The sequence below is a fragment of the Carettochelys insculpta genome, chromosome 29, assembly GCF_033958435.1.
Source record: "Carettochelys insculpta isolate YL-2023 chromosome 29, ASM3395843v1, whole genome shotgun sequence".
Lineage (NCBI taxonomy): Eukaryota > Metazoa > Chordata > Testudines > Carettochelyidae > Carettochelys > Carettochelys insculpta.
In genome coordinates this window covers 15,397,412-15,411,202 of record NC_134165.1, presented here as the reverse complement: position 1 = coordinate 15,411,202, position 13,791 = coordinate 15,397,412, and the positions used below count along the sequence as shown (strand labels likewise).

General features: G+C 68.3%; 1 protein-coding gene across 1 annotated transcript in view; it reads right to left on the bottom strand.

Moving 5' to 3' along the window:
* KMT2D (lysine methyltransferase 2D) overlaps window positions 1-13,791 on the bottom strand; it is a 41,952-nt gene extending 28,161 nt beyond the window's left edge. Inside the window, exons 1-19 of the mRNA XM_074979556.1 lie at window positions 12,926-13,791; window positions 8,318-8,396; window positions 7,454-7,571; window positions 6,922-7,142; window positions 6,483-6,592; window positions 5,842-6,004; window positions 5,343-5,508; window positions 4,905-5,019; window positions 4,174-4,334; window positions 3,906-4,042; window positions 3,403-3,483; window positions 2,356-3,260; window positions 2,045-2,158; window positions 1,551-1,661; window positions 1,336-1,440; window positions 1,039-1,220; window positions 803-967; window positions 205-314; window positions 64-111 (exon numbers count right to left, since the gene is read on the bottom strand). Coding sequence (XP_074835657.1) covers window positions 64-111; window positions 205-314; window positions 803-967; window positions 1,039-1,220; window positions 1,336-1,440; window positions 1,551-1,661; window positions 2,045-2,158; window positions 2,356-3,260; window positions 3,403-3,483; window positions 3,906-4,042; window positions 4,174-4,334; window positions 4,905-5,019; window positions 5,343-5,508; window positions 5,842-6,004; window positions 6,483-6,592; window positions 6,922-7,142; window positions 7,454-7,571; window positions 8,318-8,366 — 3,061 coding nt within the window. The 5' untranslated portion in view covers window positions 8,367-8,396; window positions 12,926-13,791. The remainder of the gene's footprint in view (window positions 1-63; window positions 112-204; window positions 315-802; window positions 968-1,038; window positions 1,221-1,335; window positions 1,441-1,550; window positions 1,662-2,044; window positions 2,159-2,355; window positions 3,261-3,402; window positions 3,484-3,905; window positions 4,043-4,173; window positions 4,335-4,904; window positions 5,020-5,342; window positions 5,509-5,841; window positions 6,005-6,482; window positions 6,593-6,921; window positions 7,143-7,453; window positions 7,572-8,317; window positions 8,397-12,925) is intronic.

The window sequence follows — 13,791 nt, the reverse complement described above, 5'->3', positions numbered from 1 at the left end:
ATGCGCCACCGCCGGAGGGAAGCCCCAGCAGGGCAGCGAGTGCGGCCCCCCCCTTGGGCGTACCCGGCTCCTTCATCTTCACTGGGATGATCTCTGGGGGTGCAACCGGAACTGGGGAGGAAAAAATGCAGCGGTGAGTCCCCAGAGCTCCCGGCCCCCTGCCCCCAGCCACCCCAGCCCTGCGCCGGGGAGGCCTGGACGCACCAATGGGTTTGACCACATAGGGCTGGCAGGAGCTGCAGTCGAATCCCTCGTCCGCCGCCTGCTCCACCTCCTCCTCCGTGACGAGATTGTTGCACAGGGCGTGCAGCCAGCTGTGGGGAGAGGGACAGGTAGCGGGGGGTGCAGCGTGGGGCTGGCCGCCAGGCGCTGGACATGGCCAGGGCAACAGAGCTGTGCTGCTCCTGGCGGGTGGGTGCCCCAGGCGCTTCAGGGAGCCCTCCCAGCCGACTCCATCGGCGGGCAGGTGCCCCAGCGCCCCCAGGGAGCAGCTCGACAGAACAAGTCTGCTCTGGGTCAGCCCCTCCCGCGGCCCAGGGTGGAGCTCTTCTCGGTCGTGCGCATTCGGAGACCAGCTAAACCACAACCCGCCCAGGCGCCGGCAGCCCAGGGCCAGAGCGTGCAGCCACAGCTGAGCCGAGCCGAGCCGAGCCGGCTCTTCTCCGCGGCTGACAACTCCGGCTCCCGCAGCTGCCCCGGGGCGCACGGAGCAGGGAAGCCGCACGCCACTGCCGCGGGCGCCGTCCATCGGCCGCCGCAGCGCTGCAGAGCTAATGGGGGCAGCCCCCGGGCTGGGCCTCACCGGTCGCAGTGCCGGCACTGGATGAGCAGGTCGTCCTCCACGTACGTCGCCCGGCACACGGGGCAGGCCACCAGGCTGGCGCAGGGGGCGCAGTGGGTGTAGTTGTTCTGCCACTCGCAGTGGAACCCAGGGGAGACGGCCCCACACTGCACACAGCACACGCACCTGCCGAGAGAGGGGTCAGCACAGGCCCCCGCAGCCCCGCCCCGCCCCGCCCCGCCCCGCCCCCGGCTCACCACTTGCACTTCCAGCCGCCCTTGGGCACGGTGTGCAGCGGCGGGTCCAGGCAGTAGGTGTGGTAGCTGATGTCGCAGTCGTCACACAGCAGCAGGCGGGAGGGGTCGGAGGCCTTGCCGCACACCTCGCACACGATGCACTCCACACAGCGCCAGCCCTTCAGCAGCATCACCTTGGTGATCTGGGGACACAGCAGGGCTGGCGTGGGAGCCTGCCGGGGCTAGGGGCCCAGGCCCGCAGCCCGTGAAACCCGCCCGCGGGAGCCAGGAAACCCAGCGCCTCCCACCCTGCCTTACCTTGCTGTTGACGCAGTAGGGGTGGTAGCACTGGGAACACTGGGAGCAGGCCAGGAGGTGCCCCTCCGCCCCGCGCCCAAAGCTGCCGCACACCACGCACATGTCCTGCCGGGAGAGAGGGACGTTGGGGCTGGGCAGGCGCACGCAGCGCCCGCCGGCTGAACCCGGCACCGGCTGCTCCCCTCCTGCACCTGCAGGGCCCAGCCGCTCCCCACCTGCATGAGGACAAACTTGTCCGTGTTGGAGAAGAGCACCACAGTGTTCTGCATGGTGTCGTCCTCCTCCTCCTCGTCCTCCTTGCTGGGGGAGCTGTCGATATCCGCGAGCTGGCGGGTCAGGGCCGGGCGAGAACACGTCACCGAGGGCACGAAGGTGGGACATGCACCCCTGAGCCGGGCGCCTGGGAACGCTGCCCAGGGCTGACCCCGCTGGCCGAGCAGAGCCGGAAGCACCACGTGCCCCAGCCCTCTCCCAGCCAGCGCCCCCCCGAGCTCTGCCTTTCTGCCCTGGGATCGGAGCCGGCACTCCCCAGAGGGCAGAGAGCCCCCAACCCAACCCACCACTGCCCAAGGGGAGGGTGAACGTCCTCACGACCATCAGCAGCTCTACCCCGCCCCAGGGAGTCGCTTCCCAAACCAGCACAGGCCTGGGCCCCACAGCCCCCACCCTGGGGGGCCCCACAGCAGCCGCCGCTAAGGGCCAGCCTTACCGCCAGGGTCTCAATGGACGAGGTGGTTGACTTCAGCCGGGCTCGGCCCCGGCCCCGGCCCCCCTGGGTCCCACCTCGGGGGCGTCTCCTCCCCGGGAAGCTGCTGCTGCGACCCTAGGCCAAGGGGACGGGGCTGTTACAGCAAAGCCCAGGCGTCCAGAGCCCGGGACTCAGCAGGGCTCCAGGAGACCCCCCAGGAGCCTACCCCCTTCCCCACAGCCTGTTAATAGCCCAGCAGAAGAGCCAGCCTCTCCCCGCCCCACAGTGTGGCTGGGCTGGTGCACGGGGGGCTGGCAGGAGCACACGCCTACCTGCTTGACGCGGGAGCGCCCTGGGGAGCTGCGCCGACGCCCCTTCTCGCCCTCGCCCTTGGCCCCGGCGCCCGGCTCGAAGAGCAGCGAGTCGTCCGTCTCGGCCAGCGAGTCGGTGCAGTGGGGCAGGGAGGCGGCATCGTCTCGCTGAAGGCTGATGTCAGTGGAGGTCAGGCCCAGCTCCATGGAGAGCGAGCCCCCGCCCTCGGGGTCCGGCGAGCCCAGCAGGGGCTCCGAGCCGGGGAAGCTGCTGCTGGTGTCGCCCTGGCTCAGGTTGGAGATCTCGTTGACGATGTCCGACTTGATGAGGGTGGGGCGAGGCCGCAGGACGGGGGGCGCTGGGCCCCCCTCCTCCCCACGTTCCACCAGCTTCCCGCCCGCCCCGTAGGCCTCCACAGGCGTGGCTGGGCCCAGCTCCTCCGGCTCCAGCAGCATGGGGGAGCCCCGGGGTTCGCTGATGAAGCTGACCGGGGTATGGCTGGACTCGGGGTCCCCTCTGCCCCGGCTCTCCTCCAATCCGTCCTCACTCAGCTGAGGAGAGCAGCTCCCCCTGGCCTGCTCCAGCCCAGGCACTGCCGCCTCCTCCTCCGGGGCCAGGCCTGGGTCGGGCTGGGCCGCATCCCCCCCCGGGCTGGCCAGGGAGGCCGCCTCGCCTCCGGCTGCGTCCATTGCCTCCTGCTCCCCACACTCCATGGCTTCCCCGGCCTCTGAGGGCGCCGCGGGGGGTGGCTCTGTGCAGGGTGGGGAGGCAGAGGCAGAAGCAGGCTCCTTCTCTGGGGGGCTGCCCACAGGCTCCAGCGGGGTAACAGTGATGGCAGGGGGTCCCACCAGCTGCTCGGGGACTGGGTCCTTCTGGGCACCTGGCGGCAGCTGCTCAGGGCGGGGAGGCGATGGGGCAGAGGGATCTGGGGAGAGAAACGAGGGGATGCACATCACTCTCGGGGGTGCAGATGCCTCAGGCCTGGCCGGGGCACCCGTCCCCAGGGCCCCACTTCGCAAGGGACGGGCCTGGCCTGGCTTCTGGCGAAGTTTGCAGGCTGCCCTCACCGGCTGGGGGTGGGACGGGCGGGTCAGGCGACCTCGGCTCTGTTGCCTCCGGACACGTCTCCTTCCCCTCTGCAGCAGGGTCTGCGGAACAGGACGGCTGGTTGCGGGGAGCAGAGGCTGTGCCGCGCCCACAGATCAGCAGGGCCCAGCACCACCACCTAGTGCCTCCTGGAAGGTAGCACCGCCCCCCACCCTGGGCTTGGGCCACAGGGCCACCAGCACAGAGGCCGATACTCCCCTGGCTTAGAGAGGAGGAGGACTGGCCCAGGGCCTCACAGCAGAGCAGAGGCTGAGCCACGACGAGCCAGTGGCAGAGACAGCTGGACACTTCTGGCTCCACGAGAGCATTCGGACAGGCCTGCGCTGGGGCTGGGCACCCCATCACCCGCAAGTGGGGGAGGCCATGGACAGGAGAGGCAGGACCTTGCTAGGGCCAGCCCCGCCCCCCCCAACACCCTGGGGCCAAGCACCCCGACACCCACGGGGGGAGGGCCCACTCTCACCTAGTGGTTTGGCTTCGCACTCTGCGGGCGTCTCCTCCGGGGACACGGCCCCATCCGGCTGCGGCTGCTTCTCTCGGCCCTGACAGTCTGCGCATGCGGAATCCCCCGTCGCGTCGCTGCCGTCTGGGGGCCAGAGCCTGCGTGGGGGGTTGATTGAGCCACGTGAGGCACATCTGAGAGCCTCCGCCCCAGCCAGAGACGCTGTGAGGACGGGGCAAACGCCCCCAGCCCTCCCCTAGCGGGGCCTGGACCCCCCTCCACAACTCACATCTGGCAGCTGGGGCAGCGCCGGGTGGCAGTGATGGCTTCGGTGTCTCCCGCCATGCGCCGGCGCTGGCAGCCCTCGCACACCGAGTAGTTCTCGTACCAGTGGCACCCAGGGGCGAGCGCGGCCGGGCGCGAGCCGCAGTCAGAGCACACCCGACAGTTCTGGGGGGAGATGGAGCATCAGCCGGGGGCCAAGAATGGGGCCTGGGACCTTCCCGGGGGGGGGGGGGGGGGGCCCACTGGCTCTGACCTGGCCCTGAGGCAGGGGCTGGCTGGCTCTGCCAGGGAGCAGTGGGGCCTGGCCCCTCTAGGGCCTCTGGCTCTAACCTGGCTGCAGGGGGTCGAGGAATGGGACCAGGTTTGAGCATTGGCCTGCAAGACCCAGGGCTGTGAGCTCAGCCCCAGAGGGGCCCATTTATCGATCTGGGGCAAACAGCGTTACAAAAAGGAGGGTGCTGGGTCCTGCCCGAGGGCAGAGGACTGGACTCGATGACCTCCCATGGTCCCTTCCAGCTCTAGGAGGTGTGTTTGAGGGGCCTGGCCCAGCCCCGCCCCAGCAGGATGGGAGACTGGCTGGTGCAGGGATTTCTTCCCTGGATTAGGGGCTGGGGGCCTGGGACACTTGGGGGCCCTCACCCTCCTCCGGGGCTGGGGGTGAAGCAGCGCAGGCCAGGCGCCATGGGGTGAGCCCCCAGGCTGTCTCTGGATGCAGAGCGGCAGGGGGGGTCCCACCTTGCATTTCCAGGAGTCCGTGGGGAGCCTCTCGATGGCCGGCTTCAGGCAGAAGGTGTGGTAGCCCTTGTCGCAGGCCTCGCACACCAGCATCATGGAGTCCGCACCAGGCTGTCTGCGGGGGACAGGCTGCCATTACCCCAGGGCTGCCCTCACCTCCACCAGCCCCAGACAGGCCTGGCACTGGGTGGGGCCCTTCCCAGCTGGGCTAGGGCAGCACTGAGAAGAGAAGCCAAGAGCCCAAACTCCCAGGCCCCCCTCAATTCCAACTCAGACACCCGCCCACCCCAGAGCTGGGGCCAGAACCCAGGAGTCCTGCCCCACCCCACTCTGCTCTAACCAACAAGAGCCCAGCTCCTCCCTGAGCTGGGCAGAGGTCCCAGGCCCTGCAGGCTGGTGCAGGTCACACAGGGCCACACCTGTGGCCACGCCACCTACCTGCACGTCTGGCAGACTTTGCATTCGGGGCACTGCCAGCCGGAGCGCTTGCGTGGCGTGACGGTGAGCTCCAGGCAGGCGCCATGGTAGTGCAGCCCACAGCTGGTGCAGAAGAGCAGGTCGCACAGGTCCCCATGCCCGTCGCACACCACGCACCGCGAGTCCTCTGGGGGAGGGCCGGGGAGTCAGGGAAACAAGCCCACCACCTCTGCCACTGCCCGCCCACAACCCTCCTTCCTGGATCCCCCCCACATCCACCCGGAGCCCCAGGCCCATGTCAGAGCAGAGCTGGATCCTGCCAGGGAACCCAGGAGTCCTGGTTCTCCACCCCCGCCTACTCTAACCACTGAACCCCACTCCCCCCGAGCCAGGGACAGAACTTGCCCCCCGGCTCTTACCGTGAGAGCCCCTCAGGTCTTATCCCCCCAGACCCTGCCAGCCCCGTGGCCCACGCACCCAGGCAGCCCCACAATGCAGAGCCCCAGGCAGCAACACCCACCCATCTGCACCGCCTCAGCCACGTGCTCCGGACACAGGAGCCGGAGGGTTTTCATGGACTGGAAGGAGCCGCTGGCAGCCGCACATGGGAAGTGGTAGCGCCGCAGACACCCCTCCGAGTGGCACTGAATGGTAGCACCCATCCTCTGACAGTGTTCACATGTCTGAAAGCAGCAAGGACCCGCCCGGGTTAGAGATGCGGACGGACGCGTCACAGCTGGGCTCCTCTGGGGCGAGCCCCAGGACCCCCCAGCCCAGAGGTGCAGCCACCTCTGGGGCGGGGCGCAGCAAGCATCCCTCCTCTGGGGCAGAGATGCAGCCACCTCTGGGGCGGGGCGCAGCAAGCATCCCTCCTCTGGGGCAGAGATGCAGCCACCTCTGGGGTGGGGCATGGCAGCAGCTCGCACAGCACAGTTTAGGACAGGAATTGAAGGAGGAGCCCTGAGCTGGGCACAGCCAGCGGGTGGGAAACCGCAAACAACCCAGGGTCATGTGGATAGGCCCGGGCAGGGCATCCTTCTGACGCCCCTCCTGGAGGGGCACAGGCCAACCCTGCCCAGCCAGACCCCCCCACCCCACAAGTACAGCCCAAAGGGCTGCCGCACCCCTGTGCCAGGGCCCCTCCCTCCCTTTCTCACTCACCTGTGAGATCCCTGAGAAAGCAGCTGTGCCCACGTCCTGCGTCCCGGCTCCAGCCTGCAGCTCGGCCCCCACTGCCCAAGCTGCACACCAGTAGTGGGCCCAGCAGTGCCCTGGTGGGGAGACAAGGAGTTAAGTGGGGGCAGGGCAGGAGCCCCCCACTCCCCTGTCCAGATCTCTGCCTAGGGGCCCTGGGGAGCACAGTGTGTCCAAAAAGGGAGGCCTGAGCCACCTTCCAGCCACATCCCCAGGGTGGGGGAGCCTAGAGCTGGAGGGGTGGGGGGCAGGGAGCCGAGAGTGGGGGTGGGCAGAGGTCTGGGGTCGCAGGGCGGGGGTGGCAGCTGAAGGGCAGCCTGGGGGCAGAGGTCTGGGGTCGCAGGGTGGAGTGAGGCGGGGGCCCCAGCACACAACCAGGCCTTGCAGAAGGAAGGAAGAGGCTCACCTGTTGGCTCGAAGAGCTCTCCTGGCGACACCCCCTCGAAGAAGCCGATCAGGGACAGGTCGTCCCCAGGGACCAGGCTCTTGCCCTGACCCCTCCCATCCGGCAGCCCCCAGGGGAGCTCGGTCCAGTGGGGTGCCGGCTCAAAGCGCTGCAGCTCCCTCTGCCCATGCAGGCTCCACTCCCCACAGCCGCAGAAGGCGCAGCAGTGCTGGGGCGGGGTGCTGGGAGCAGAGACGAGTCAGTACGGGGGGCAGGCAGCAAATCCCCTCCCCCCACAGCACCACCCCATCACATCACATCCCCTCCCCACCACCAGGCAGATTTCCACTGGCCAGGGGACCCTGCACCCAAGTCCCCTTCCCGTCAGGCTCTGGGGTCCAACCCCCCATGGGGCAGATCCATTCAGCTTCCCTACAGACCAGGGACCCAGGTCCTGAGTGCCCTCTGCAGCATCGCCCCTGGGCTGCCACACGTCACCGCACCCAGGGCCTGGCTCTGCCCCACCAGCATCCCAGCCCCCAACTGCTCCCACCTGCAGGTCAGGGGCAGCTCCTGGGCCTCTGGCTCCTGGGCAGCAGGGGCCCCTTCCGGCGGCTTCAGGGGGTCTCCTTCCACGCCACCCCGCTCCTCTGAAGTCGCGCCCCCGCCAGCTGCAACAGGAGAGCTGCCCCATCAGGGCCCAGCAGCACCGGTGCCCCCCTCCCCGGTTACACCCCTCCCTGCCTTCCTAGCAGCGCCCCCACAGGACAGCCCCGCCCCACCCCACCCCACCCAGGCCATAGCCTGGATCCCCACACGCACACCCCATGGCTTTCTGGCACATCACCCCCCAGGGACATGGAATGGCACCATAGGGCCCCTAACAGGGCAAGGCAATGCCTTCTGCTCACCAGCTGTGTCCCTGCATGGTGTGGCTCATTCCCCCTTCTCCCGCAGCTCACTGCTCCCCCTGGTGACTGGGCCGGGCCAGCCTCAGACCCATTGCTCTGATGGGAAAACTGAGGCACGGGCTCAAGCTCACGCAAGACCTCAGACTCCCAGCACCTCTGCTCTTATCGCCTGACCCACCCCTTCAGGGAAGGTGTTCTAGGTCGGCTGGGGTCGTTTCAGAGCAACTCTTAGGTAACAAAGCCTCAAAGCTCCCAGTGAAATGCAGCCCCCTTGGCTGGTCTCATGGGATGGAAGGGGGGATGTGTGCCCCCAAAACTCAGCACAGGACCGCAAGGACGAGCCGAGGCAGCCCCCTTCCCACACACACACAACTGTCTCGGTGGGTACGGCCCATGTCGCCGGGCCGGGCCACACCGCAGCTCTTAGTGCCGGCTTGGGGCAGCCCCCAGCCCCGGCAGCTCTGGCGTAACTGCAATGGGTGCCCCACCCACTGCCCCGGACTCACCTGGCGCCTCACAGTCTTTGGCCTGGTTGGGCGGTTTCCGATCATCCATCCCGTCTCCTGCTGTCCCTCCCAGAGAGACCTGCCCAGGGAGGAAGGGACACGTCAGCTGGTTAACACTGGCCCTGGCGCAGCCCGCAGCTGCAGGCCAGGCTCCCGCCAGCTGCTGCTGGAGCAGGGGAGGGCTCAGCCCAGCTCCTGGGAGAGAGCTCTAGCCAAGCCCCTGCCCTGCCCCACAGGGATCCACTCGCCCACGTGCCAGCCCTAAGGCCTGTCTACACTGGCTGGGCTGGGCGGGTTGCTCTAGTGGAAACACAAGTGGCAAGGTGACAGGTGCTTGGTGAAGGCCCTTTCTCCAGGATGAGAGCTCCACCGGGGCTGGCCCCGCCAGGTCCCGCCCAGCCCTGAGTTTCTAGGGGGAGCTTCACCATCCAGCTGTGGGCCCCCTGCACACCCACTGCAGCGCAGCCCAGTCCAGCCCAGCAGCTCCCCCAGCAGAGACCCCATCTCTGCACCCCCAAACCGTGCCCCGCCCCCGTTCCCAGCCGGCTCTGGCAGTGACAGTTCTGAAGCATCGGCCCTGCCTCCAGCCAGGTCCCAGGGCAGGAGCAGACACCTGCTGCTGGGGCTGAGGGCATCATTAGCAGAGCACTCGGGTTTAAAGGCGCAGCGTGGCGAGCCCCGGGCCTGGGGCAGGGCCAGAGCCGCAGGCCAAGAGGCTGCAGCTCTCTGCTTAGCTAGAGCGGGTGCAGCCAGGGATGCAACACGACAGACTAACCTGCCCCACGTGTGGTCCCCTCCCTGCCCCTGCCCCTGCCCGCTGAGCACCAGCAGGACTGGCCCCGTTCAGTCCCACCAGCCCCACAAGGGTGTATGCCCACGGAGGAGCAGGTCTGGCCTAGCCCCAGGCTTTTCCAAAACCAGCGTGGGGGCAACCAGCACGCTTTGCTTTCCAGGGGATCCTCCTTCCAATGGCACGTGCCCCAGCAGCTCACGTACTGAGGCCCTGGCCGGTCCAGAGCCCCAGCTGCCCACTTCCCCCATGAGGCTAGGGAACCCGCTGTGGCCTGCATCCCATGCACTGTGGGACACGTCGCTGTGCCAGACCCCCGCCACGGCTCCTCACGTGGGCCCAGGGACGCTGCACGACGGGCAGGGGTCGGCACGGCCTGTCTGGGCAGGGTGGCGTCTGCACAGACTGACCACGACAGCCACTGCAGAGGGCAGGAGCCAGCTTCGTCGCCAGCTTGGCCTGCAGCCGGAGCGGGCGCTGCCAGCTGGCTTGTGGAGCTGGGGGCACAGCATTGCCGAGAAGCCACTGGCCTAGTGGGTGTGCTGGGCGAATTCATCTTCCCCTCCACACTGAGACCAGCACCATGCAACCGCCGGGGGAAGCCAGGAGTCCAACTAAAAACGAGGGCTCCAGGGTTACATCCCCTGCTATGGTCAGATCATGGACGAGCTGCCACCCCGTGCCTCAGTTTCCCCCACCCAGCAGCCACTAACAAGAAGTGGAAAGCTCTTCAAGCGCCTCTGACCTGAGAGCAGCGTTTGTGTGACCTGCCACAGGAGCTGGATGCACTGACTCTTGTCAGGAGTGCGAAGGGATTGCTCTGGGGCAGAGCTTCCTGGGGCAAAGTCCCCCGGGGCCGACGGCGGAAAGGGAAGAGCAGGCCCCCAAAGTTCTCCAAACTGGTCTCCCATCCAGGCAGACATCAGGCCTGACCTGACCCTAGGACACTCCAGCTGGTGCGGGAGGCAGCACGGCCTAGTGGTGGGAGGAGGAGAGCCGTCCAGGCTCTGGCAGCACAAGGGGCATGGGTGAGAGACGGGGGCTGGGAGCCAGTACGCCTGGGCTCTCCCCAGCTCTGGCGGGGGTCTTGTGGCTGGGGGTGGGAACAACTGGATTCCGTCTGGGCTCCCTTTGGCCCACTGGCTTCTGCACACCTCAGTCTCCTCCTTACTGTACCAAATGGGTTGTCGGGGCCCCGGCTGGCCCGGGGCTCCCCCAGACCTTCACCCACTGCTTTGCGGTCCCCTAAAAGAACATCAGCAGAAACAGGGCCAGGTGGGACCGAGCAAAGCAGGACAAGGGTACGGGGACCCTATTTCAGACTGGCAGGGCCTGGCGAGGCCCCAGACCCCTCACTGGTGCCCCCCTGCTCCACAACAGACAGGCCCAGAGAGCCTGGGCTGAGGAGGAGCCATCCCGCTGCCACCGAGCTCAGGGAGAAAATGGGCCCAACCATCCCTGGCCATTTCCACCAGAGGCAAAAGACCCTGAGGCATCAGGGAGAAAAAAAATTAGAACGCACCAACCCCTTGAGCCACGGACACATCCCCAGACCCTCAGTGCCTGGGCTAGGGTTCAGCCTCCCAGATCCCTCTGCAGCAGCAAACCCCACTGAGTCCAGAGCCGTACCCATCAGGCGCCTGGGGCTGGAGCACCGCCCCCCGAGCCCCAGAGACAGCTCCTGGAGCTCCTCTGAACAGGCCTCAAAACAGACACTTTCAAGAGCTTGTGTCAAGGCTGGTTTCCCGGGAGCCCCCCGAGAGCATCACCCCTGCTCCCCAAGGGGCAGTATTCTCATGCAACAGTTCTCAAACTGTGGCTCGTGACACGAGCTCAGTGGGGTGTGGGTTAGACTCGCTGGAGCCCGGGCAGCTGCAGCCTCCCCGCTGGGGGCATGAGCCAGTCCAGGCCCCGGTCTCCCTGCCACCTCCCTCCTGGGGGTGCAGGAATGGTTGTCAGAAGGGAGTCACGCTGCACAGAAGTTTGAGAACTGCTGGGCTGGGGGGGCGGGAGGGGGTGAAGCTTCGAGCCCCACTGGACCTCACCCCAAGGGGAGTTTGTTCTGGAATTAAATTAGATCCTGCAACACCTCACCCTGAACAGACCAAGCCAGAGAGGGGAGCCGGACCCCCACCTGCCACCCGCAATAAAGCAAGAGGGCTCACAGAAGCTGTATGGCAGCACACAGGGTGGGGCTGAGAGAGAGGCAGGCACTGGATGGAGCCCACGCTCCAGAGGCCTACTGCAGTGCTGTCTAGTGGTCAGCACAAGGACCTGGGCATCAGCAGCCCAGACGGGTGAGAAGCCTGGCCAAGGAGCCTGGCGTAGGTAAGGTGGAGCGGGGGCCGGGGGGGCTGGGACAGAAAGGGCTGATCAGGCCCAGAACAATCCCTTCCCTCCCACCCGAGGGCTGCCAGCGTACAGCCAGAGCCACTCCAGTATCACAGCAGTCAGACGCAGAGCTGAGCCTGCTGCAATTTGAGCCCGGCATTCATTTAAGCAGCACACGGTGTCTTTTTCTAATTTATTGGGGGGTAGGGGGGGCTTCGGGCCTGGACTCTGGAGGTGAACTGAAATGAGCAGTCAATTCATCTCCCCGCTAACCCTAAACCAGCAGAGAAAGCCCAGCCCAGCCCAGCTCCAGACCTGTAACTGCAGCCCTTGGGGCGCCTGGCTGCTGTGTCTGTTTACAGGGGGCAAACCAGCATGACTCCCACTGTGTGCCCTCCCAGACCTTCCCCTCCCCCCACACGTGAGGGGGAGGCGGCAGGAGGCCTGGGAGCTCTGGAGGCCGGGTGGCACCCTTGGGGAACCGCGAGAGGGCCAGCACACACAGGGAGTGCAACAGGTGCGGCCGGTCCCGAGAGCGGAGACAGAGAAAGTGTTTGTGGACTTGCTGGGGCAGAGGGTGTCGTCTCACCCCCCCACACACACATTCGTTCACTATTCCACAGCACAAGTGACGCTCAGAGAGGAGCTGGACTTAACTGGGGGAGGGTGCAGAATCTGGCCCCCCGCCCTGGGGTGCCAGTGGTGGGGAAGGCGTGGGAACTGCCAACTGGGCCAGAGAGAAGCTGCCTTGGAACAAAAGCCCAGAGCCATATTTCTGCCTGGGAAGAGGGAAGAAGTAGCCAGAGGGCTCCCCCCAACCCCCCACTTTCTGTTAAAGCAAATCTCACAGGACTCCCTGCTAATCTGCTGGGGATTACACGCATCCCAGGAGGCTGGCGGAAGGCTGCCTAGACCGCACTTGGGTCACACCGTTTGGGGGGGGGGCGGACCCCTGCCCCCGAGCCTAGGCTGCTAGTGAAGGGGCAGCATGAGGGGGGCGCAGCTGGAGTAGGGGAGCCCACTTCCCTCACCCCCAGCGCGTTTACAGGAAGCGGCGGCGAGAACAGCCCAGGAGCGAAAGCGCAAGAGCGCACGGGCAGGGAGCAGCCGGCCCCCCCATTCCCCCAGCACCCCACTTCCGGCAGCCGGCAGCCCCCCCCCCGCACACGCCGCACAACGGGGCGGCCCAGGGCCCGGACCCCCCCGAGGGAAAACTCCGCCTGGGCCCTAGATCGGGGCTTGTAAATAAAGGAGCTTCCCGGCCTCCAAACCGGGCCACGCCGCCGCCCCCCCACCGCCGGCCGGCCGCCCCCGCGATCTGTCCCCCGCCGGGGCTCGCCAAGGACGGCGGGCCCCGGGAAGGGGGCGCGGAGCCGGAGGCCGAGGCCTAGGAGCTGGAGGGCGCGTTACCCCGCTCGCTTCCTCCCGGCCCGGCCCGGCCCGGCCCTGCCCTGCGAAGGGGCCCCGATCCCGGGGCTCGCACCTACCTCTTCACCAGGCCGCCCCGAAATCCCCGGCCAGCCGCGTCCCTCGGCCGGCGGCCGCCGGAAGCATCGTCCGTAGAATAATCACCCGCGCGGCGGGGGGCGCCCGGGCCCCCACTGACAATGGCCGGGGCTCGCCCAGCGGCCGGGCCGGGACGGGCCCTGCTCCGCTCCGCTCCGCTCCGGCGGGGGGGTTCACGGGCGGGGGGCCCCGCGGGCAGCCCCCCGGCCCCCGAGCCGGACACAAAGGGCGCTGCTCCGGCTGCGCCTTTGATCTCCCGGCCGCCGCATCCGACGGCCGCTGCCTGGGGCGGGGTGGGGGGGCCGAGCGCGGCGGCGGGGGGAGGGGGGACGCTCCCTGGGCGGGGGGCCGGGAAGTTTCTCGCCCGGGGGAAGGAAGCGAGCGAGCGCCCGCCGCGGGCTCTGCTACATTGTAGCGCCCGCCGCGGGAGGGGCGGAAACGGAGGCGGGAGCCGCGCGGCACCGGGGACCCCCGCCCGGGCCCGGGCCCGGCCCTGCTCTGCTCCGGCGGCGAAGTGGGGCGGGAGGGCGAGCGGGGGGTCGCGTCGCGCCCCGGCCCCCCTCCCCCCGCGTGGGCTGCTCCCCGCCCCCCGCTCCAGCCAAGGGGGGGGGCTCAAAGAGGCATCGCGGGCGGCGCCTCCCCCCCCCCCGCCGGGGCTTCAGGGAACGGAGCGGAAAGGGTCCGCCGAGGCAGCCATTTTCGGAGCGGAAAGTAGTCCTGCCGGGCCCCGCCGGGCGCGCCCCCCCACGAGGGCGGGTGGGATCCCGCGTGGGAGCCGGCCCGCGGCCTGCCGCTGCCCCGGGGCTGCCCCGCGCAAGGGCCGGGTGGGCTCGGGCTGGGGGCTCCG